This window comes from Nannobrachium achirus (assembly GCF_963921795.1).
Source record: "Nannobrachium achirus genome assembly, chromosome: 24".
NCBI classification, from domain to species: Eukaryota; Metazoa; Chordata; class Actinopteri; order Myctophiformes; family Myctophidae; genus Nannobrachium; species Nannobrachium achirus.
The window spans coordinates 11893681-11920632 of NC_137831.1; the positions used below are offsets into that span (position 1 = coordinate 11893681).

Sequence of the window (26952 nt, forward strand, 5' to 3'; positions counted from 1 at the left end):
CTTTTCATGTCCCAAGAAATCATGGGCACACCAACATAATACGGGGGTGTAAATGTCGTCACTGTCGGGAAGAAACCTTGTATCTCCAAGTTTCAAATTTGTACGTTTCTTCGCAAAGTAAAGCCCTGCTTCATCATACAAGGCTGTCGCACAACAGTAGTGAAAACAGCAGATCTACAAGCACACAACGCCTCGCACCGCGAGGCGTTGTGTGTTTGTAGATCGGCTGTTTTCACTAGTTTAAATCATTTTTAAAATGATAAATACAATACTGGCTTTCAAGCAGTTTCAAGGGGCACACTTGACCCTTCTCAGGGGCACACCAAAGGTCCCCAGGCACAGTGGTTGAGAAACACTGCTCTACAGTACCTCCTGAGCCACAGCCGCCACCGCCCCACTCTCTCTCTCTCTCTCTCTCTCTCAGACGTCCGTCATGTCCTCCAGTGATTGGCCGTTGCAGCCGCCGTCGTCGGGCAGGGTGAAGCGGATGTGCCGGCTCTTCTCCCAGCCGCGGCGGATGCGGGCGAGGCGCCGCGCGACGCAGGGCAGCGCCAGGGCCGCGCGGCCCAGCAGCACGGCGCAGGGCAGCGCCGCCACCACCATGAAGGTGGGCGGGAGGTAGAAGCGGTACTGGGCGGCGTCGAACGCCCGGTCCCAGCCGAACAGCAGCGTGTGCAGGGTGCCCAGGAGCAGCGCCACGTAGCCCAGGGTGGACTGCAAATAAGGACCGGGAGGACGAACAATACGTTAGAGCAGTGGTTCACAAACATTTTAGGCCAGGACCCCCAAAATAATCATATTTTAACTGGGGATCCCCCCCACCCTAACGAGCACTAAGAGTTGAGGCATTACATTTTGTATAACACGGTTCAATTGTGAAAATAGCAGATCTACATGCTCACAACGCCTCGCGTTGCGAGGCGTTGTGAGCATGTAGATCGGCTATTTTCACAATTTTTGCCTCTAATATTTGACAATTTAGCCAATGTTTAATTTGTCAGTTTAGAGGTATTAAAAAGTCCTTAAATTGTCACTTTAGAAATGTGTATAAACCCTCTATACTATACACTAAAACTATATGTTGGTTTTGTTTACTGTTGAGAGAGAAAACAATGTTGCACATCAAGTTAATCATCTGGGGACCCCTCAAAATAATAAACACAGGTTGAGAACCACTGCGTTAGAGCAGTGGTTCCCAAACCTTTTAGCTCAAGACCCTAAAGAGAAATTAAGACGTTTGTCCCCGGGACCCAAGCTAGTGAAAACAGCAGATCTACAAGCTCACAACGCGTCGCTTCACTCCGCATTGTGAAGCTTGTGAAGCACAAGTGAGCTTGTAGATCTGCAGTTTTCAATAGTTTGGGTCTCGGGCAAAAGTATAATTTCTCTTTTGGATCACAAGCTAAAAGGTTTGTATTATTACACACTGGACTGTAAATGATGAGGATGATAGCAATACATTAGATCAGTGGTTCATTCATATCAAGGCCCATTATGTATTCGGCAATTGAGCCACGGACCACAATTTGATGACATTTAGCCTCTCAGACCCAAAACATAGAATATTTTGTCACCGTTGGATGATAAAAAAAATGATGAGGATGATAACAATACATTGGATATTATACAAGGGACTTAATAGTACAACCACTTACAAGGTAACAAAAACTAAAATAAAAAGGAGTAACAGAACATTTAGACCAGTGGTCCTTAAAGTGGAGTCCAGGGACTCTTTGGGTTCCTATGGGAGGTCTAAATTGACCCTTACAAGTACGTAACTCTGACAGTATACAAATGAAACCTCATTTGTAAACTGTCAAGAGTTAAGGGGAGACCTTGCCATTGTAAAGTTTGAGAACTACAAAATGCAGGTTTAAATGAATTCTGCAATGAACAGGATTTTTTTCATTGTATCACAATATATACGATATCTCTGAAAAGGCATATCGTGGAGACATTGTATCGTCTCAACGATATTATCACCATATCGCCAACTCCTAGACCCACTGGTAAATATCCTCACAACAACCAGCGGACCCCAGGCAGGCCCGCCGGTCGGGAGTCGCTGACATAATGCAAAATATACAGTTGAGTCGGGGGTAGATAATTGGGGCGGCTGACATAATTATAATTATATATCTACATTACAGTAGGCCTACGTGTGTGTGTTACTGTGTGTGTGTGTGTGTGTGTGTGTGCGCACACGTGTGTGTGCGTGTGTGTGTGTGTGTGTGTGTGTGTGTGTGTGTAAGAGGTTCTCCAATTACAATTCCCATGATTGAGCAGTGTGGTGGCCATTAGGCTATAAATATACCTCCCCCGCACCCCCACCCCCACCCCACCCCCTGGTGTCAACCTCAGCCCCGGGAACCACAAGGTGCTCAGAATTGCAATAACTCTAATTAGCGTAGCAGCGCGTGCGAGCGAGTGCTACGCAGAGAGTTCTTCTGCCTTACTTACTCACTCTGTTTTTCAGTAGTGGAAAGTATCTAGGTAGATTTACTTAAGTACTGGCCTTGAAAACTTGAAATGGGACATTTTGCATAATGAGTACTTTTACTTTTGGTACTTTAAGTACATTTTGATACCAACACTTTTACTCAAGTACATTTTGAATTACGGACGTTTACTTGAAACAGTATTTCTACATTGCAGTATTGATACTTTTACTTAATTTAAGTAAAACAAAACATCGGAGTACTTTTTCCGCCACTGCTGTTTTTTCTAACTCATACAGTATGCACCGTGATGAACATGCGAGGTCATGGGGTTCTCCCGACCTCTGTGCATTTATTGCGCAAGATAGCTGCCCCAGCACTGATTGTAGTTTTACGGGCCGTGTGCGTTTGAGTTCAAGGTATGGTTCCTAATTGGTCCTACAAAAGGTTGCGTGAAAGCATGCACGTCCACTGTATCCACATGATAAAGTGCTGGACAGTAAAAACAACAACTACGAAATGTCAAAACACTCTTGCAATAATTCATTTGTTACCGGATGTTTTCATGACATTGGGGCTGTCACAATTATTACATAATCGTCTATTTTTCATAATCGTTTCCATGTTGAAAAGTTTTCATATATAAAAAAAATAAATAGTGGAAATAGCCGATCTACAAGGTCACAACGCGTCGTTGTGAGCTTGTAAATCGTCTATTTCCACAATCAATGTTCTTTTTTAAGTATAAAGTTTGTATATTTAGGTTACGTGTCATATCTGCCATGTGCAACTTCAAAGCCTAAAAGCCAAACAGAAATGTAATTGTCAATGACAAAAAACACAATTAAATCGTTAATCGCAATTATTTGAGTAACAATTAATCGTCATGTAAAAGTTTATAAGCGTGACAGCCTTACATGCCATGAAACATCAAGCCTCCTTCGAAACAGCCCTGAAAAATTCAGGAGATAGTTATCACTTCTGCCCTAGACAGGCAAGAAGTGATCACCCCTTTTACTTTACCCCCACCTTTTTTTCCTACCCTGTACATAAAGTGTTTTATAACTGTGATGTTATTGAATGTATGTGATGATTATGTAATGTTTCTGATGCTACTTTATATGTTGATGCATTGAATACCAAGGATCCGAATGGAAACAAGACTGCAAGATCTACCATAAGAGCGCACATCTACAAGCTCACAGCGCAGCACCGAGTGCCACGCTGCAAGCTTGTAGATCTGCTATCTTTTAAGACTGTGAAGATTTGTGCAAGTCTTTGAATATTTTTGATCTGATTCTATAAATGTCTTCTAAATCATTCTTCTAAATCGGTGGTTCTCAAACTTTTTCATGTCAAGGACCCCCAAAATTACATGTAATTGGCCACGGACCCAAAATATGTTGTTCCAGGGACCCCCAGAAGCAAACATTTGAGTTACGAATGTTCACTTTAAAAAAAATATATATATAAAAATATATATAGCAGATCTACAAGCTCGCAGAGTGGCACTCGGTGCTGCGCCGTGAGCTTGTAGATCTGCTATTTTTCAATAGTTAAAGCATAAAATAATGGTTAAAGCGGTGTCTATTGTCCTGGCTTTGCATCCACAGATGCTCATGTGATTGTGATTCCCACGTTGCTGGAAGCAACCATAAGCTTCCACCACCGACAATTATCATTACCTTAACAATACTGCAACACATTAACCACTGTTTACCTCACCTGCCTCCAAGTCATGTGCAATTCAAAATACTGCAACACATTAACCACTGTTTACCTCACCTGCCTCCAAGTCATGTGCAATTCAAAACTGATTGGCTTAAGCCATGGACGTGCTGGCCATTGGGAGAAGCGGGGCAACTCCCGGACGGCCGGTTCATTCCCGGCCGGTCCAGGCCGGCCATTAGGAAAACATTTTAAATAAAATGTCGGCCTTCGTTCCATTTTGGGGGCTGGGCGGCCAACAAAGTAAATTGTCACTGTCGGGCAGAAACCTTGTATATCCAAGTTTCAAATTTGTAACATTTTTCGCAAAGCAGAGCCCTGCTTCATCATACAAGGCTGTCGCACAAAAGTAGTGAAAACAGCCGATCTACAAGCACACAACGCCTCGCACCGCGAGGCGTTGTGTGCTTGTAGATCGGCTGTTTTCACTAGTTTAAATCATTTTTAAAATGGTTTTGGACATACAAGGTTTCCACCCGACAATGACGAAATATAACTCATGTAATTGGCCCACTGGCTTGTCACTTGTCATGATCTGAAATGGCACATCTTTGAGTAGCAGCAGCGCTATAGAGAGAGATCTCTCTCTATAGCGCGCAATGAGGGCCTCTACAACTCTTTTTTCCGGGCTGAATCAGGGGCCCAGCACGTCCCTGGCTTAAGCTCTATGCACTTTATTATGTTTGTATGTATACACTGCAATTCTCACATGTCATTTTAGTTGATGTTGTCAGTGAACTATTATGCGTGCATGCTGCTGCTGCGTAATGGGAACATCTCTCAGGTGACTTTAGAACAGGGGTCTTCAACATTTTCAGGCCAAGGACCCCTTAGTTGAGAGAGAGATGAAGCAGGGACCCCCACAACCTTTTCATAGATTCCATATAGTTTCATTGTTTGACAGCACAATCATCAGTATATTTTGGATTCTTTCAACTTGTGTTTTCAGATATTTAACCACTTGAACAGACAATAATTAATAAACTTGAACTTTAAATCTGTACTGTAATCTGTCTGCTCTTTTTCCCCTCTACACCAAAGCTCTTTGCCAAAAATATCCGATCTACAAACTCTTGTGAGCTTGTAGATCTGCTATTTTTGGCTAAAGTTCTCAGAATATGAACGCTAGGGTTCAAGTGGTTAATACAAAAAAGGAGAAAAAAAATCTTTCTATTGCTCAAAGATTTGGAGGACCCCCTAGGGGTCCCGGACCCCCTGTTGAAGACCCATGCTTTAGAAAGTACGTAGAGACTGTCTTCTCTAATTTGTCGCGGTGGTTCTCAAACTTCAAGTCAAGAAGACCCCTAAATTAATATTTATTGGGCCGACAAGGCCCCATATGAAAAATCAAACCTCGTTCGAAGTGGAGCTGTGAATTTGAGCAGTTCCAGATCTATGTTTTTGATTCTATGTGTTTTAGATCTATGAATTCTAAGTGTTCTATATATAAATTCTATGTGTTCTAGATCTATAAATTATGTGTGTGTGTGTGTGTGTGTGTGTGTGTGTGTGTGTGTGTGTGTGTGTGTGTGTGTGTGTGTGTGTGTGTGTGTGTGTGTGTGTGTGTGTGTGTGTGTGTGTGAACTGTAAACTGTTCCTATGAGTGAGTGGTGAGTGTGCCTGGCCTGCACAAAACAGCGCCCCTCCTTTAACTAGTGTGTTGTGTGTGGCCACCAGGGCAGGAAATTCACGGCGGCCACGACGGCCATGGCCGTCGTTGCCCCTCTCTTTGGCCGTGTGCCCCTCGAAAAATGACATGCCCAAACGGCCACAGTGGCCGTGGTGCCCCGGTGCCCACAGCAGTCCGTTAACTTCATTTCACCGTTTTCCATCTGCGCGATTTTCCAGTCATTACGGTGACAGCAGTGCCCGATTGGTTGAGCTCCTTATATGACCAGTAGTAGATTCGATTTATGCTCGTAGCAGCCACCGGAGTCCCGCGACACAGTGTTATACAACACAAAAGCTGCATCACCGGGCTAAACGGGAGTTAAATCTAACGCATCCTGTTGAATACATCTGGACGTGCGAACGAATGCCTTCAAACGGAGCTCTGCTGCTTGTCTTGTCTGTATTTTACGACAATGTGCATTAATGTCATTGGCTGCACCTGTGTGCTGTGCTAGTTAGTTTTGATAATATGAGACGCCAGCTTTCCAGTTGCTCACTGCATGGACGGACACATTTGTCTCCCTTTATGTCCAAGGCAGCAAGAGAGTGAACGTTTTTCTCTTTCCTTTTTTTTCAAGCCGCTGCCTGCTGTGAGTGCCGTCAACACAAAACGAGCTGTATCCAATGTGCTGTGTTGCTAAAGCTCCCCTTTAAATCACATGTTTGTACAAGAAAGAAAAGATTGTAAATCCAATGATCCAAATGAAGACCGAGACTGTACAGCAGCAGGCAGCTCTGCAATGAAGCGCAAAGTAGGCTACGCTGTTACGTGTAAAACAATAGGGTGAAGTCAGGTAAATTGGGACACTTTTTGGAAGCGCAAAAGTATAGGGTGAAGTAAGGTAAAATGGTCTGCTTTTTGGTAATTGGCCTAGGAAACTAAGAAAAAAGCAATGTGTGATACTGAATTTGTTTTTATGATTAATAAGGACTGTCGTCAACATGTTTAAGTAAAATGTATGTAATAAAATAAATTCGTTTTGATCCTACAGCTTTTGAAAAACAGCCTAAATAGGGCTAGTGGTTCATGTATATAATAATATTATAATTTATATAAAAAGTAACTAGTAACTAAAGGTTATTCAAAATTACAATAACAAATTAAGTACAATACTTAAATGTACTTACTTTACACCGCTGCACATGGAAATACATAAATAAACAGCTTTTTGATATTTATTTAATTGAAAGGTATTACATTAGCCTAATTAAAAATGTAATCTTCCTTAATGTTTAAGCTAAATTAATTATGACTGGCGTGGACTTAAAATCATTGTTTTAATTGATGGCCTTCCTGCCCTGGCACTTGGCCTTTGTGCCCTCAAAAGTTTGACAACAGTAAAGGCCAACTGGCCTTGCCCCTAAAATGATGAAATTCCAGGCCTGGTGGCCACTCAAGGTATTGCCAGACTACGGACACGGCCAGCCACCCAGCCAGCCAGCCACCCAGCCAGCCACCCAGCCACATACCCACGGACATACCTGTCTATTGGGAGCTTGTGTTCCACAGCTCCAAAAATAGTTTGGGCCACCCACAACCCAATAAGAAATGTGTGTTGTCATTTCCTTTTTATTTTAATGTTTTAATATTCCATTCACATTCAAAATAATTAAATAAAAATAAATAAAGGGTTAAAATTATTAAACTGATTCTGGTGAACCAATGATCTAATGAACACTTGTGTGACACAAATTAATATCTACAGTGAAGGATCATTTCCTAGTGCAGGGGGTTTCAAACTTTTTTGACTCAGGGCACCCCTGTAAATAACTTTTTCATCCACAGCACCCCTGAATTACACTGTTAATGTTTTGAATCTTACATCCTATTGAAGAAACATCTGTTTACATCAGAACTGACTGAAAATAACTTTATACTTGACGTTATCTATTCTGGGGGGAAAGTTCACCAAAAATAGCCGATCTACAAGATTGTAGATCTGATATTTTTGGTGAAGAGAGTTTGCCGTAGATGGAAAAAGAACTCATCAAGTACAGTGCAAATCAGGTCTGTTTTACTAAGTATATTGAAGTGATATTGATGAAGTGATCTTGATGAATTCCAAATATAATCAAAGTATCCCTTAGGCACCCCTGGAGTGTGTGGACTTTACTTGTCTCTTATCATTCTTAACAGGTGCCAAGGTACAAACGGCTCAGATTCCCTCGACAGACCTGGAAACCCAATGCATTTGACTTAGGACCCAGTTCCGGGTGCCTGACAGTGTGTGATTATTTAGCTGTCATTTTATTGGATCATTTACCTTGTTGATTATGGACTTGAATTCATGCTTACTCTGCTTATTACGACATCGCACTTGTAAGTCACCCAGGATAACTGGATGTTAATGTTTGTCACCTACCTTTTTTCACTGACGAAAACTAATTCTGCATAGTGTGCATACTACTATTCTGCAAAATGAATACTTTTACTTTTGGTACATTTTGATGCCAATAATACTTTTGTGCTTTTACTCAAGTACATTTTACTTTTTTCCACCACTGCCTCCTAGGGCATTCACGAATAGTGATTTTTAGTATTCAAATTATTCGACCTCAAAGTATTCGGGTCCGTGGCCAAATGCATATAATTCTGGGGCTCCTTGATTTTTAAAAGATTGAGAACCACTGATATCCCTGCAAGCAAAATGACGTCATGATGACGTTATGATAACAACCTCCGGTGACGTTCAGAACTATGCCAGATCACAGCCCATATGGGGATGATCTTATTGACTGTCATTACCAGGATGTCATATGGCCTTTTTTTTTTTTTTTTTTTTTTTTTTTTTTAAGATTAGTTTTTGGGCTTTTTATGCCCTTATTTGATAGGACAGTAGACCGACAGGAAACGGGGAGAGAGATGGGGAATGACATGCGGCAAAGGTCGTCCGGATCGGGAATCGAACCGGCGACGCCAGCAGGCATCATAGCCTAGTATGTGGTATGCGCCTTGACCACCAGGCCAGCGGGCGCCGACTTTTTAGTTTTTGATTGTTATTGTTTGTAATGTTAGTTGAAATATGAGCATATACGGTTATATTCTGGGACATATCTGACTAGTTACGGCCTCGATCTGACCCTCTCTGATTAATCCATGACGTCCGTTTTTCGTGGGCAGGATTTACGTTGGTTGAAATCAGGTGATATTCTTGGCCAGATCTGACTAGTCATAGTTTGACTTGATCTGGCCCCAATCTAGACGTCACTGATTGGTCCAGGTCCTGACCGTGCTTGCTGGGATAGAAACATACGTTTTTCAAGAAAATCGTCCAAAACTAACGTCGCGACTGCAACATATTTTCACTATCGCCAAAGCATGAATCAGACTTGATGCCTTTGTGTCACGGAAAATGTACTCCAACCAGAACTAGTGTCCTGTTAATTGCCTCTGTTCACTTTGTAAAAATCACTAAAGCGTGTACTTGGCAACACCAAGTCCTCCACAAGAAGGACTTGAAAGTGACGCTTTTCTCAATGCTTTCAGAGACTTGTACAGTCAAGTCTAATCCCAAGACACACTCTAGAAAAAGACCGCAAAAAACATGCTGCTTATCAAATGCAGGCTCTCCTAGGACTCCCCTGTTCTTTTAGCATGGAACGGACGGAACACACACACCAAAAGAACAATAAGAGAATATCCTTCACACACGCGTGCAATGACAAATACATCACACACACACACACACACACACACACACACACACACACACACACACACACACACACACACACACACACACACACACACACACACACACACACACACACACACACACACACACACACACACACACACACACACACACACACAATATACAGACTTAACCCATTTAGAACGGGTACACATTTTGTGTATAATTATTTTATGATTTAACTATTGAAAAATAGTACATATACAAGCTCACAGCACGGCACCGAGTGCCGCGCTGCGAGCTTGTAGATCTGCTATTTTTGAAAAATCTTGAAAATTCTAATTTTGACCCGATTCTATAAGTGTCTTTTGAATCATCCTAAAACCTATGTTTCTATGTCTGCAATCTGGCCAGCCATCGTCAAAGAAAAGGTCCTTTTCACTTAAATGGAGCTCAGTTAGTCTGTTCTTGAGAGACTACTATGTCAGTGGTTCTCAAACCTTTTCATGTGAAGGACCCCCAACATGATATTTATTTGGCCAGGGACCCCCCCATCTCAAAATATTTAGTTCCAGAGACCTCCAGAAGCAAAATCTTAGTTACAAACATTCACTTTGAAAATACATATTCAAAGATTTGCACACATTTTCAGGACTTAAAAAAAAATAGCAGATCTACAAGCTTGCAGCGCGGCACCGAGCTTGTATATCTGCTATTTTTCGCTGGTTAAAGCATTCAATAAGTCTAGGCCTAAATGGGTTAAATATAGCCTGCGATCACACACACACACACACACACACACACACACACACACACACACACACACACACACACACACACACACACACACACACACACACACACACACACACACACACACACACACACACACACACACACACACACACACACACACACACACACACACACCCACCCACCCCCCCCCCCCCCCTCAGGCTGTGGGTGTGTAGGTCTGTCCTACACACTGCGGAGCAGAACGGCCCTTTTTGTCACGCTGCCAGGTGACACGTGACAAATGTGTGCAAGGCCAGATTAGCCCAACAGAAAGATGAAAGGAACGCCCCAACGCAGACACATGACAAATCCCTGGGAAACGGAACGTTGTCGCTCGTAATTCCACCCCAGACAGGAGAGGAGAGGAGAGGAGAGGAGAGGAGAGGAGAGGAGAGGAGAGGAGAGGAGAGGAGAGGAGAGGAGAGGAGAGGATGAATTGTGTGCACAACTGAAGAGCAAAAGCAGGGAAGGGAAAGAGATGAGACAATAAGACGGATGTGATAGATTAGGTTGTGTCTGTCAGGTGCAACACTGTGACGGTGTGTGTGTGTGTGTGTGTGTGTGTGTGTGTGTGTGTGTGTGTGTGTGTGTGTGTGTGTGTGTGTGTGTGTGTGTGTGTGTGTGTGTGTGTGTGTGTGTGTGTGTGTGCGCGCGCTGACAACTCTGACAACGTGCGTGCGCTGACAAGCTCACAACGAGCTTGTAGATCTGCTATTTTTGGCTAAAGTTCTCCGGATATGGACGCTAGGGTTCAAGTTGTTATTTCACAGAGGACTTTATGGTATGTCTCGAGAGCCAATCACATTGGCCTCCAAGTCTGTGAAAAAACAGGAAATGTCAACTGGTGTTGAATCAGTTTTCCATTACATCAGAGGTCTTCAACAGGGGGTCCGGGACCCCTAGGGGGTCCTCAGAGTTACTACAGGGGGTCCTCCAAATCTTCCAATCCTTTTTATAGACAAAGTATAGAGGGAAAGGTCAAGTTTTATTAAAGTTATACCATGTAACTTTTTTTATAAAACAAATCTTAAAATTGTCCTAACTGTTAAATCGCTAAAGTTTTAGAACACCCACTCCGTTATTTTCAGCTTCTAAAGCCTTCTCTTTATATGTTTTCTGTGATCCTCGCCGGGGTCCGGTTTTCGCGGAAAAATTACGTCATCATACACTACCGGCCAATCACAGCGAGGGTTATACACTGCCGGCCAATCACAGCGCATCTTGCTGACTTCTCAGGAAGTAGCTTGCCTCAACAAAACAACAGCATATTCTCGGGTGAAGGAGTCCGTTTCTCCGGAATGCCTGAACGCACAGGAACCAGGGACCCCTCTAAAGATAGATCTCGGCGAGGTGGAGGCAGACGCGGGGGTGTGAGGTCCGGTCCGCGGCGAAAAATGGCCGAAAGACACGGACGCGACCGCGGTTTGCTATAGAGCTACTGACCACTAGTTGAGCAACTTACACAGTATAGCTTTAAGTATTGACGGTTCAAGTGGTTAAATATCTGAAAAGAAATGTACATGAATCCAAAATACTATGATGATTGTGCGGTCAAAAAATGTAACTATGGAATCTATGATAAGGTAGTGGGGGTCCCTGCTTCATCTCTCTCTCAGCTAAGGGGTCCTTGGTCTGAAAACGTTGAAGACCCCTGCCTTACATGATTATAAATTACACTGCACGGGTGTCTCGTCTGTATAACAGGGAAACTGATGAAGAGTGTGCATCTTTTGTATTAGAAGCGGCACGGTGGTTTTGCCACAGTGGGGGGCAATTGGAAAGTGGGACATTTAAAAAAAGACATTCATAAATAGCTTTGTGTAAGATCGTTATGACCATTTATCCAAAGGGGACAACTACCCCAGACAGTCACTCCACTAGAACAACACTAGCCAAAACATCCTCAAGCCACTCATTCTCAAACGCACACGTCATGACTTTGTTTTGGTTTCACTTTGAACACAACTCAACGGGAGCCAAAACTACCTCACAGCAGACTTGTGGTGTTAATTATGTGCAGAACAGATGGTGTGTACCGGGGATGGTTTAACAATGGAAACCCAAAGTGTCCCTGATTTGGTGCAGTGTGGTGGATGGGTATTGGCAAGAATCTCACGATACAATACATATCACGATACTTGGGTCACGATCAGGCCTGCAATTTCATCATTTTAGGGGCAAGGGCACTTGGCCTTTGGGGTTGTCAGTTTTTTGAGGGCACAAAGGCCAAATGCCAGGGCAGGAAGGCCATCAAATAAAACAAGATTTTAGTCCATTGAAATAATTAATATAATGTAATTAAATGTAATATGTAGAATATCTGCTGTGATCTGTGGCTCCCAACAATCAGATGTCCATATACGGATATGGCTGATGCAATCAGTATGTGCTCAGATATGGGCATGCCCCAAATGGCAATTTGTTGGCAAATGTTCCGCCCCAGGATAATGGATTTTGATTATTGCGATAACATCGTAAATCAAGATTTTTCTTTCTGTCGCAATAATCGTGATGTGAAATTTTCACATCGTCCCATCCCTAGTGTGTGTGCGTGTGTGCGTGTGTGTGTGTGTGTGCGTGCGTGCGTGCGTGTGTGTGTGTGTACTGTGTACAGTACCTGTATGAAGCTGAACTCCCTCCAGTTGAGGCTGTTGGCCACGGTGGGCAGGGAGGAGACTGCCAGCAGGGCCAGCACCCCCAGGGCCATGATGCCCACTGACACGTACAGCTCCATGCGCCACACCTGCTCCTCGTCCCACACCTCGCCCATGCCCGCCTTCACCTGACCACCACACCACCACACCAACACACACATGTTTAGGGCTGTCATGATTAGTGTTCAACCGATAGTATCGGCCACCGATACATCGGGCCCGATATGCCCTTACTTGGTCATATCGGATCATATCGTATGGGTGAAATCTCTCGCCAATAGAATAAAAAGTAAGCTCAATGCACTGAACGCAGTTTCTGGTGTAATGATTTTTTTTTTTACTTAATAATTTTTATCCCACGATTTTTGCAACCCATTTTCACCCAGTGCCAATTGCCTGTGTAATCCTGGGCTCTGCTCTCCCTCTGCCGCGCCTGGGGAGACAACGGACTGACCTCATGCTTCCTTCAATGCATGAGTAGTCCAAGTTGTTTCTTTTCACCTGACAAGGGGGATTTCCCCGGGATGGACGTAGCGCGTGGAAGGAACACGTTATTCCAACCAGTTCCTTTCCCCTCCATCAAGGCATTATTGAGACCAGGATCACCGTATGTTTTTGTGAGGTTATCAACCCTAGGAGACACGGGGAGAACATGCAAACTCCACACAGAAAGGCCCTATCGCCGACCCCACCTAGGGTGTGGGCGCTGATGGCGCAACACGCCCCCAGCACCCACAGTGTCCCCCGGCGGGAATCAAACCCAGGACCTTCGAGCTGTGAGGCTGGTGTAATGACAGATCTTGTCCAGCAGTTTGGAAGTTCATTTCAAAGAAAGCCTATTTTGTCTGTGCCAAATGGTGATGCCAGTGGTGCTGGTAGTAGTGTGTCTGTGTCACTGTACTCCTTTTCTCAGACTAGTTATAAGTCTTGAATAAAGTCAGAAGAAAACAGCTGTCTGTGCTTGTGTCACTGTGACTGTACCTTTGTGCAAAATCATAACAGTGCAAAATAACACAGAAAAAGTCTGGTTTTCATTTCATTTAATCATTTTCTCACTCAACAGTAAACAAACCAACATAAAGTTTAAGTGTATACAGGGTTTACGAAGATTTCTAAAGTGATAATTTAAGGACTTTTTAACTCATTGAGTGCCAATCCCGAACTAGTTCGGCTTTATTAGCGTATCGCAGAGTGCCGATCCCGAACTAGTTCGGCTTTAAAAAAATAAAAAATAAAAAATAAAAAATCTTTTTTTTTGAAAAAAAAATTTTTGATTTTTTTTTTTTTTTTTTTTTGGACCCCATCAAATCTGGTGAACATGATTTCAATCGCGATTTTGCATGTTCCACCCCCATACAACCCCATCTAACATACAGGGCAGGCATGTTTGTTTACATAACATGTAAAACATAATGGCGATTATCTCAAGAATGCCTGAACGGATTTCCAATCGGATTTTTTTGTTTGAAAGCTTTGAACAAACTGCACAAATCCACTCCAATGCAATCCAGGATTGCATTGGATTTTTTAGAGCTCATTCTTCTCTGTTTTTTTCCCATGCATGAGGTGTGCAAGGTTTAATCATGGCTAAGTTGACGAAAATAACGCTTCTAAAATGCTTGGTAGCCAATAGCTAACTTCAAGCTAACTTCATCCTCTTCCTGTACATGCACAAAGGAAAGTGTTCAGGCAAGTCATGGCTGCAGGGCTTCTGCATATACCAGCATATCTCTATGGGATTTTCTATGGCCACTGGGCGCCGCGCCCTCTAGTGGTGAAAGGGGTGGCACTAAATGAGTTAATACCTCTAAAATGACAAATTAAACATTGGCCAAATTGTCAAATATTAGAGACAGAAATCGTGAAAATAGCCGATCTACATGCTCGCGTTGTGGGCTATTTCACAATAGAACCATGTTGTACAAAATGTAATACCTCAACTCTTACTGCTTGTCAGAGTGGGGGGGTCCCCAGTTAAAATATGATTATTTTGGGGGTTGTGGCCTGAAAAGGTTGAGAAGAATGAGAACCACTGGTCTAGGTAAAGTGCACCCAGGCCCCAAACACACACTTCCAGGGTTCCCACACATTTTTACCAATTCATTTCCAAAACTTTTCCAAAACTTTTCCAGAATATTTAACCCAATTTCCAGGACTATATAACAATAATTCAGCTCAATAACAGGTCGCTTACTCCTATGCGCAATGCCCAAAGACAGGTAGTGTATGCCAGTGGTTCTCAACAGGCCGTGACCCCCGAAATAATCATGTTTTAACTGGGCACTAAGAGTTGAGGAATTTTGTATAACACGGTTCTATTGTGAAAATAGCAGATCTACATGCTCACAACGGCCCTCATTTATCAATGGAGTGTAAAAAATGGTCTATTTTTTTCACCAAATTTTGCGTAGGGCAACGTGTGCACGGCATTTATCAATGCTTCCTAAACAGACACACCTGGCGTACATTTGATCCCAGCGTTGATAAATGCGCAGGCTGAAATTTAAATAACACGCCCTTAATTATTCTCGAAACGCCCCCATTTTACGACCAGAACAACCCGAATACGACCTAACAACCGAAGAAAAGCCATGTCCGCGTCCCACACAGACCACGCACACATGCACGCACGCACGCACACACCTACACACGCAACTAGGCTACTTGGAACAGCAGCATTTTGGTTTACACAGCAGTCTTTGACAGTGGAAACGTGGGATTAACCAACGGTACAATCTTTGACAAGGAGGCTATAGCACCGCAGCCGACATGAATGACACAAGTCACTGGTCACTGCCATGAATACTTTTGGATATTAATTTAAACCATTGCCTACCCGTGCCGTGCGTGCGCAGACAGAGCACGTTCATTTGGTTGCAAGCAATCATATTCCCCATGGCCATGATCTCAAGGCTCGCCACGTCGGGTTTCATCATTAACTCCAGCATAGTGTACAGTATCTACTGTATAAATTGAGAGACCCCACGGTTACGTTTTGGATATTAATTTAACCCAATTTCGGTGACGAGCGCAATGCACTTTGGAGTGCTTGAACTAGCGATCATGTAGGACTACCGTTCCTGCGCGGGCTGGTCTTCTCCCAGGTGGGCCGTGGACCCCCAAATAAATCATCCGCAGCGTGCGTGCGCGGGGCTGGGCACAGCCAGGTTTGGAGCTTCGGGTTTTATCCATATTTAAAAGGACTCGCGTCACTGTATAAATTGGAGGCTCACGCCTCACGGTAGATCACAGCGGCGCCGCGCTGGTCCCGAAAATGCTCTCGCATGCGTTCGTAGGCTATAATGTGCTTGTTCTGAGCCAGGTCTGCAATCTTAAAATATAGACTGTTAAAGCACTTAACAGTAGATTGCTTCCATGTTGCTAGATTTTGATTGCTTGTCATTGTAACTTGGAACGTGCATGTCCATGATGTAGCTGGCTATAATATACTTTTATAAAATGTTATATTTTCACAGGATTATTTATTATTGTGTTGGATATACATTTTCGAGTGGATACATGTGTCCATTGCCTGTCAAATAGTTACACAATGCTGCTCCGCACGTCTACAATGGAACAAAGTGGTGTAGGATGAATCCTACACCACCTCTGGACTTGACGTGAGATTTGATCCTACCCTACGCCAACGTCAAAGTCAAGTTGAAATGATAAATGTCGAGACTTCCCTAAATTTCGGTGTACACCCAAATTTTGATCTGCACCACGTTGATAAATGAGGGCCAACGTGTTGTGAGCATGTAGATCTGCTATTTTCACAATTTCTGCCTCTAATATTTGACAATTTGGCCAATGTTTAATTTGTCATTTCAGAGGTATTAACAAAATCAATAACCAAAGACAATGCATAGCTATTTTATCCAGGACCTTCCAGGACCCTTGATAAATTCCAAAACTTTTCCAGTACTGGAAAAATATTTTTCTAATTTCAAAATATTTCCAGGAATTTCATGATCGTGGGAAACCTGCACTTCTCTCCGCACTCTCACCTGCTTGTAGGCGGCGTTGAGCAGGCCGTAGCGGTGCGACCTCATCATGGGTATGCTCAGGCTGTAGATGGCGTGCAGCGCAGCCGCCAGGAAGCTGCAGAGGCCCAGCTGCTTGCGGCGCAGCAGCCAGCGGTCCAGCCAGCAGGGGAAGCGGCTGTACTTGGTGCCCCGCCGCAGCTGCAGGCCGGCGGCCAGCAGGCCGGGCAGGTAGACCAGGGCTAGGAGGACCAGCGACACGCTGGGCAGCGTCACGTTCACCGTGTCCACCGGCATCTAGGGGTGATAAATATCGTTATATCGTTGCCCGTTAGTTTGGCCTTGTGCCCCTAAAAACCAATGGCATGACCTGAGGCCACAGAGGCTTTAAGCTGACTGTACCACTTTCTCCTCTGTCTCCTTCTTGTCAATATGTAGACAGTAGACACTGGTGTCTCTCTTTCTTGTCATCTAGACACCAGTGTTTTATTTTTGTTGAGATTCAGAAATCTTAACTTCCCCAAGTCCCCATCTTTAAACCAATCCAGTGGATTTGATTGGTGCAGGGCTGAGCATGGATCAGATTGTAAATACCATCATTTATCTGTTCCACTGCAGATTAGGTTATCATCATTAACCCTTAATTCAACACATTCTTTCATTGGACCAAAATCTTGTTTTATTTAATGGCCTTCCTGCCCTGGCATTTGGCCTTTGTGCCCTCAAAAAATTAGGCCATAAGGCCATAAATTGTATCCATAAAAGAATACAATGTCTCCATGATATGCCTTTTCAGAGATATCGTATATCGTGGTACAATGAGGGAGGGAGCCTTATGAAAAATCCTGTTGAATTGTTAATACAGAGATTCACTTCAGAATTCATTTAAACCTCCACTTTGGTCTAAATCAGTAGTTATTTAACTTTAAAATGTCAACGTCTCCCCTTAACTCTGACAGTATACAAATGGTACCAAATGGACCCGTAATGGTCCATTTGGTTCCATTTGTATACTGTCAAGAGTTACGTACATACTTGTAAGGGTCAATTTAGACCTCCCAAAAGGAACACATAGTGTCCCTGGACCCCACTTTGAGGACCACTGGTCTAAATGGTCTGTTACTCCTTTTCTTTTAGTTTTTGTTACCTTGTATGTGGTTGTACTGTTAAGTAACTTGAAAAATAACCATACAAACCAACATGAAAAAGAATTGTGATAAGATCGTCTATCGTGATACTGCTTGTAAACATATCGTGATATTGTTTCACGTCCAAAAGGATTGCGATTTACGATGTTATCACGATGATTGAAATATCCCCGATATCCAATATCCTGGTGGCGGAACGTTTGCCAAAAAATAGCAGATCTACAAGCTCCGAAAACTAACAAAATAACGAAAACTGACATTGAAAAAAACATTTTCGTTAACTGAACTAAATAAAAACTATAATTAAAAACGATAACTAAAACTAATAAAGACAAAACTAAAACTAACTGTTGTTACAAAAACAAAAACGAATTAAACCCAGCAAACCCGTTATAAAAACTAATAAAAAATAACCGAATTAGAAAAGATTTTGAAAAAAATGGAGAAAGTAACTAAAACTAAACTATAACTAAAAACCAGAAAAACCTCCTGTCACCTTGTGGAAGACGCTCTTGCCCTCCGTGACGAAGGGGTGCAGGATGCCGTGCGCGAAGTTGTACAGGTAGAAGAAGGTGAAGAGGGCGAGCGTGGCGAGCACGGGCACGCGCCACGACGGGAAGAGGTAGAGCGGCTGGTTCTCCACCTCCAGGGAGCTGGAGAGGAGGCCCGCGTCCACGGGCATGAAGCCCGCCGCGCGACAGAGCTGTCCCACGGCCTCCTTGGACCGACGGCTGTCCCCGCACAGCAACACCTGGAGGTGGGGGAGAGAGAGATGGAGCCATTTAGGCCTAGAAATATTTAATGATTTAACTATTGAAAAATAGCAGATATACAAGCTCACAAGCTTTTAGATCTACTATTTTTGAAAAATCAAGATTTTTAATTTTTTTTGCAAATCTTTGAATATTTTTTAAAAGCGAACATTTCTAACTCAAATATTTGATTCTGGGTGGTCCCTGGAACAACATATTTTGAGATGGGGGTCTGCGGCCAAATACATGTAATTTTGGGGGTCCTTGACATGAAAACATTGACAAATGTTTGTGAACGTGCTGCTCTGCAGCATGTATTTAACCAAATTAAATACAAATGTGACTAGCAAAACTGTAACTGAATAGAAAACAGGCTACTTACTTTTATTTTCAACATATTGACATAAAAACTGGACTTTTGATGTCAGTATTTTCTAATCAAAATGTTGTTGTCGATTAAAGGGGGTACTTGGATTCAGCAATCGGGAAAAGGGGGTACTGAAGCCCAAAAGGTTTGAGTACCACTGCATTAGAACACATGTAGCGCCCCCACCTGTCTGCAGCCGTCCATGGCGCCCATCTGCAGGGTCCAGGCCGATATGGTGTTGAAGGCCTTGACCACGGAGCTCTCTGGGAACATGTCGGCCAGCAGCTCTGCGTTGGACGGCCCGTCCAGGTTGAGCCGGACGCTGTGGCAGACCAGGGACGTGCAGAGGATGTTAGAGAGGGCAGGGGCTGACATTTCTAAAAGGGCCTTTTGGTGAAAATGTCGAAAATAGCAGACCTCCAAGCTCTCAACGTGTCGCGCTGCTTGGAGGTTGGCTATTGTCGAAGCTTGATTTTTACACAGAGAGGGCAATCTTTTCAAAATAAGACACAGCATTCAAGTTCAGGAGAGTATGGACAAGGCAATTCTCTAAGGCAGCTCTCTTATAATGTTAATGTGAAATTGTGAATGGGCTCCTCATAATATGGGTATAATACAATTATTTAATTATTTGTCTTGACTCTTGACTCAAGTGAACTTGTGGTGGAAGAGTCCCGAGTCCCTTAGTCCGAGACCAAGTCAAGACCGAGTAAAATCATGGGCGAGACCGAGGCTAGACGGAGTCAATGAAAATGTGGACTCGAGTCCTGACTCGAGACGAGTCATTGACTCGAGTACTACATCACTAGCAATTCTCTTGAATGCTGCCTTCAGGTATGGCATGGAAAAGAGCGCGTTTCCATTTCTTTCACCATAGTGAAAACTGCATTCATGGTCTGGAGAGGGCACTTTTTTACAGTCAGATATTCTATATTCTATGTGTGCACGTGCCTGTTGCTGACGTCCACCAGGATCTTGCCGGCCAGCTGCTCCTTGAGGCCCACCAGCGTGGAGTAGTGCTCCGGGAACAGTGCCACGAACACCAGCTGAGCCTGGCTGGCCGCCTCCGTCTGAGTCGTCACCTGGTGTGGGATGGGACCAGGGGTGGATGTTTTTATTTAAAAGTATCAATACTGCAATATAGAAATATTAGTAAGTCCAGAATTCAAAATGTACTTAAAGTACCAAAAGTAAAAGTACTCGGCAGAATGTCCTGAGCTAATTCATCCCAGTGTATGACGGAGGACAATTGTGGAGTTATTATTGTGAGTAATTTTTTAATCACCATAAACAATAATAACTATTAGTTCCATGATAGTCACCTGGTAGACCCCGGGGAGGAAAACAAACATGAATATCATAAGACAACATTTTCTTATTTTATCCTAACCCTAAAGTAATAATTCCATTGTTAGGTCCATTTGGTTCCATTTCTATACTCTCGAAGTTATGGGTGTCCTGTCCTTGAAATTAAAAAAAAGTTTAATAAGTTATTGTACTCTTTGGAATGGCCATAGCATTTGGAGGCACCAATGTGCCACCCAGTTCACTTTTACTGGCTAAGTATGCTTGCAGAAATTGGGAATCGACCATTCTTCTCATGAACGACACATTGACTGGACATAGAATTGCACAGTTTTGACCATTCTGATTCAGAAAAGGCATTCTCTTTAGTTGATCTCCAAATAGTTTAACAGCTTATGTTCTTGGCAACACTTCAGTGCAGTCACTGCAGTGCAATGTACTACAGTATACCACAACCCTGTTATCAGTGAATGGTAATCATCATCATAACATGATTACCTGTGCACTTCTGATTGCTAGCGTGCACATACTATATTATAGTAGCTAACAATTAGAAGTGCACAGGTCAGCCACTGTAATACAACAAGATGATCATTTCTCTACACATAACAAAAGAGAGAGACAGAGAGAGAGAGAGAGAGAGACAGACAGACAGACAGACAGACAGACAGACAGACAGACAGACAGACAGACAGACAGACAATTTTATAATAGCTGATCTACAAGCTCACACTGTGTCACGATGCGAGGCATTGTGAGCTTATAGATCTGCTATTTTCAAAGATTTTGTATACATTTGGAAACTTGAAATGGGACATTCTGCATAGTGAGTCCTTTTACTTTTGATATTTTAACTCATTGAATGCCCTTTTCAAGATGGCCGCCAAGTACCAGGATGCCACGTTCCTAAATTTCTAGTGCACGGATCACTTTTTAGTGCACGGATCGTGCACGCCCATGCACCATATATGCACCATATGTGTAGTACTTTTTAACAGCTTTCAAACAAAAAAATCCGCTTGGAAATCCGTTCAGGCATTCATGAGATAGAAGCCTTCAAAGTCAGACAAAACACTGCCACCTTCCTAAATTTCTAGTGCACGGATCAATTTTTAGTGCACGGATCGTGCACGCCCATGCCTAGATCATGCACCATATGTGTAGTACTTTTTAACAGCTTTCAAACAAAAAAATCCGCTTGGAAATCTGTTCAGGCATTCATGAGATACAAGCCTTCAAAGTCAGACAAAACAGCCATTTTTGACACTTTGAAAGATGTGTTTGTTATGGGGCTAAACATGTAATTTCGCAATTGCGATCATGCCTAATACATTTGAGGCATTTTTATATATTTTTTTTTCAAAATGGCTTCCAACTCGGGAAACTCGGGCCTTGGCAGTCAATGAGTTAAGTACATTTTGATACCAATAGTTTTGTACTTTTAAGTAGATTTTGAATTCAGAACTTTTACAGTACTGTACATGTAAAAGAGTATTTCTACTGTACACTGCAGCATTGATACTTTTACTTAAGTAAAACATTCGAGTACCTTTCCCACCACTGTTCGTGTGTGCGTGCCGTGCATGCATGCATGTGTGCGTGTGTGAATGCGTGCGTGCGTATGTGTGTGTGATGCTGTGTTCAAAACTGAAGCTATTTCTTTGCTTCTAATCGCTTCACTTCGGTCGCGCTAGTCAGCGTTGGAAAAAGAATTATGTCACGTCAGAATCAAGGCGAAAAAAGTCCCAAAACCAAACACCCAAAACATTTCCACGTCTCCGGACAACATCAACGCTGATTGGCTGTCAGGACGCGACAGGTGGAATCGGGGGGAAGCGAAGGTCGCTTCACTTGTATTTTTCCATCTGGGGCGGAGATACCTAAGCGACCGGTCACGCCGCCCCGTTCGGATGGTTCGTGCCGCGCCCGTTCGCGCGACGTCTCGTCTTTGCATTCACTTTGTGTGTAATCGCGCCGCTCGAACCATCCAGGTTTGAACACAGCATGAGTGAGTGAGCGTCGGTCACCTCAGCTTCCTCGGGGAACAGGGCGACGGAGCGCTTGGGGTTTCGACTCCCCACCACCAGCTGGTATCCGGAGGCCACCAGCCTCCTGGCCAACGAGCGGGAGAAGTCCCCCGTCCCCAGGATGCCCACCAGCGGGGCGCCGGGGTCCGACATGGAGGCCTCCAGGTGCCTGGAGCCGCCGCCGCCGCGAATCAATGGCTTCTTCATGTCCTGGAGAGGCATCGCGTGCCCCCACCGCCGAATGCCACGTCCGGAAGGGAAGCCCGCGAGGGACGACGCTCTTTTTACTGTACTGTCGTCGCTTTATTTGGATCCGTCGTCAGCCGGCATCCGAGTGGACACACGAATGGACTGTCCCCCCACTGCTGTGATACAGAAAGGAAACATGACATTAGTGACATGACAGAGAACTGACGTGAACTGAATGTGTTTGCTTTTAGTTAATATTAACTAGAACTATGTGCTCGACCTTGTATACATACAGTAAATACACAGCGTCACACAAAAATATTAAAAATAGCAGATCCGCAAGCTCGAAATGCAACATTTAGCGATGAGTTTTAAAAGAAACAGTTTTGTAAGGTCAGCAATAGGACAGGTCAGCAATAGGACAGTGAGCAGATCTACATCCACAAGACCCACTGGGCTATTTTTGTGCATACTTTACTGAAACACACATATACTGGAAACAAGGCTCAAAATGTACAGTATACAGCATTGTTTAACCTAGTGTGATGTTAACCAATCAAGAGAAATCTCAAGCATACAGGCTTTTCTTCATTCTTTTGTAAGGTGTAATAGGTTTACACCTGACAGAGAGCTCTATCGGCTGGTTTCACAGACATATCCTAGTGGAAGGGAAGACTCAAATAACAATTCAATGAACATCTCCACTTTAAAGGCTTTAGTCTGACTCTACATGGGCATACATGGGCGGCCCCCACCTTCATTTAGTGCGGCTCGGAATACTGACATATTATTGATTTCAGCTGTTAAGACCCGCTTTTTAAGTATTAAAAAAAGTAAATGTCTTTTTTTGTCCAATGTATTTGTATTTAAGTTCAAAAAGTTAACATAAGTATAACTAAATGAATTTGAAATGAAATAAAAATGTTGTCCAAGATAGCAAAAATAGACGATCTACAAGCCCAAAGGTTTTGAGCTTGTAGATCGGTTATTTTTACTACTTTTGTGTGACATGACGGTGAAGGAGTATGGCATTAATTTACGAGAAAAGTTAAAATACGTAATAACTGCCTGACAGTATATACAATGTGGCCCTCTGGCATGAGTGTGGAAATATAGTGGCCTTCTCCATCGTCAAAGTTGCCCACCTGTAACTCTCAGTCTGAGAGTTTATGGGGAGTTTTTTGAAGTTCTAACAAACAATCCTCGCCGGAATACTCAACCACGTCTGCTTATTCACGCTGGAAGAGAGCGTACTGCCAGCCTAAATGCCTAAAAATTTTAAAATACAATAGTAATGATGATGGCACTGCAGGGCAGGAATTGCAGGGAGGCAGGCCATAAAGGCCAGGGCTGTCGTTGCACCTCAGTTTGGCCTTGTGCCCCTCAAAAAAATGGCAAGCCCTGAGGCCACAGTGGCCTTAATGCCCCAGTTGACTGAACCGCTTTCTACTCTGTCTCTGTCTTGCCAACATGTAGACATGTGTAGACAGACACCAGTGTCTTTTGTTGAGTCCACATTTTTAAACTAATCCAGTATCTTTGATTGGTGCAGGGCTGAGCATGAATCAGATAATACCAATTGATTTATTTCACAACAACAGATAGTCTACATATTACATTTAAATCATCCTTAACACTAATTTAATTAATTCTTTCAATGGACCAAAATCTTGTTTTATTTGTTGGCCTTCCTGCCCTGGCATTTGGCCTTTGAACCCTCAAACAATGGAGAACACCAAAGGCCAAGTGGCTTTGCCCCTAAAAATGACGAAATTCCAGGCCTGGATGACGCAGAACATCATCTGAAATTCATGAGAGCTGCCCACTCAGGGGCGTCACAGGGGGTAGGAAGGGCCCTAATAACTTTATCTATTGAAAAATAGCAGATATACAAGCTCACAGCGCGGCACCGAGTGCCGCGCTGCGAGCTTGTAGATCTGCTATTTTTGAAAAGTTGTGAAAATGTGTGAAAATCTTTGAATATATGTATTTTTTAAGCAAACATTTCTAACTAAAATTTTGCTTCTGGGGGTCCCTGGAACTAAATATTTTGAGATCGGGGTCCGTGGCCAAATACATATCATCTTGGGGGTCCTTGACATAGGTTTCTAGCACACATTTTCACGATTTTTAAAAAATAGCAGATCTACAAGCTCACAGCGCGGCACTCTGTGAGCTTGTATATCTGCTATTTTTCAATAGTTAACATTCATGGGGGGCCCGCAGTGAATCCTTGTACCCAGGGCCCAGAATTTGGTGTGACGCCCCTGTGCCCACTGATTCTGTTATATGAACGCCCAATGGAGGACATCTCTCAGCAGGTCAGGAGCAGCCCCAGCAGCACTGTGTTTTAGAGACACATGACCTAGATGCTGCTGTGTGTCTCCCAGTTGTTGTTACAGCTCCCATTGTGCTGTTGAAAACATTATACACAACTGTTCTTTCTCAGGAACCACCATGGGTCTGTAACTCTGTAAAACAGCAGATATTCAAGCTCTGTGAGCTTGTAGATCTGCTATGCTTGACAAATCCTGAAAATGTGTGCAAGTCTTTGAATATTTTGACCTAAATCCTTCTAGGTTTTTGAAAACCACACGTTTCTATGTCGGTGGTTCTCAAACGTTTTCATGTCAAGGACCCCTAGAACTATATGTATTTGGCCGCCGACCCCCAACTCAAAATATTGTGTATCAGGGACCACCCCAACAGCAGATTATTTGAGTTACAAATGTTCACTTTAATATATATATTGTGTGTTTGTATACACTATATCTGTACATAATAATAATAATTCTAATTATATTTAACACCTTGAATCTCTACAATTACTACAAAACCTGTGGAATAGTCTTGTGAGACATTTGAGGCATAATATAAATAAAGAAGTTGAAGGGTAGATGCATGGTTTACATTATCTCAAAACATTTGTAATAAAGTAGCCATAAATTATAACTCCTGTATAGAGCTATAATTTGAAGACGTGAGACATAACGTCTTCAAAATAAAAGCGCTCTACAGGAGTTATAATGTATGGCTATTTATTTGTAAAGCATCCATTTAATCCTTGAAGCCTATCCTTATAGGCTATGTTTAGAATTAGATCTTATTTGACAGGGGTAAAAAGAAAATAGACAATTTAACATCGAGGCGGCCACATTGTTTAGGTGCCCACTCGACCTGACAACCTGTATAATGCATCCGTTATAACTTATAACAGAGGACTTTACACTACAGTGCAGATTACAGACAGTTGAACAGTTAACTGACAAAGCGTGTCCCAGATCCTGGTTACTATTAGGTCTCTCAGTCTAAAGGCGTCGTTAAAGACACAGCCTGTGTGTTGTTACGATAGATGACACCGAGATAATCGTCATTTCCCAGCAGCAGCAGCACACATTCACAAGTACTACGCTACACTAGAAACCACCTTGTGCCCTTGGCTGAACTCCCCCCCTCGTTGAAACTTTGATCACTCGATCTGCTTCAGTTTCCACCACAAGTTCCACAACCACAAACACCAAGGCATCTTTAAGACCTAACGGTCAGATCTGTGCGGTGATTTGGTAGATCATAAGGTAGATTGTTTTGTGATCGTGTGATAGTTGTGTGCTTACCTCTTCACTTCAGACAACTCTTCCCTGTGTTCGCTCGCTGGCTCCTCCGACCTCCATGTGACGCACGCACACGCGCGTCGTTAAACCCCGCCCTCGCCTCCACCCCCTCTGCGTGGAGGAGATAACCCGTTGGAAAAGGACCATTCCGCTCAAAACAGCATCGCCTTTTGTTTTTCCTTTACTTGAATAGAGTTGTGGTGGAAAAAGTGCTCAAATGTTTTGCTTAAAGGGGTGTCAGACCGCCATTCCGAAACACCTCCATTCCGAAACAGGGTTAGGGTTAGGGTTAGGGTTAGGGTTAGGGGTAGGGTTAGGGGTAGGGTTAGGGTTAGGGGTAGGGTTAGGGGTAGGGTTAGGGTTAGTTAGGGTTAGGGTAAGGGTTAGGGTTAGGGTTAGGGTTAGAAGTCAATGTTCGGAATGGCGGTGTTTCGGAATGGCGCCATGGAGACTTGAGTTCAGTAATATTTGTTTGTGTAGCCTATGTGTTGCATTCCTAAGACAATATTTTGATTATGGTAAATTTACCCCCATTGATTCCGGATGGGGACCCACATGCATTTGGGTCCCCATCCGGAATCAATAGGGGTAAATGTAATCTAACTTTTAATCTAACTTTAATCTAAGTTAAATTTAATCCATCTTATTC

The 26952-nt window shown here is 43.2% G+C and overlaps 1 protein-coding gene across 1 annotated transcript; it reads right to left on the reverse strand.

Moving 5' to 3' along the window:
* Nucleotides 1-220: 220 nt before the first annotated feature.
* Nucleotides 221-26354, reverse strand: LOC308280593 (metalloreductase STEAP3-like). Its single transcript, XM_080720923.1, has 8 exons — nt 26307-26354; nt 22504-22868; nt 20123-20253; nt 19358-19493; nt 18549-18803; nt 16929-17201; nt 12885-13049; nt 221-714 (listed from the first exon to the last, which is right to left on the reverse strand). Exons 2-8 carry the CDS (start codon nt 22723-22725, stop codon nt 421-423), a joined length of 1476 nt encoding a protein of 491 aa, XP_080577049.1. The 5' UTR covers nt 22726-22868; nt 26307-26354; the 3' UTR covers nt 221-420.
* Nucleotides 26355-26952: the final 598 nt, after the last annotated feature.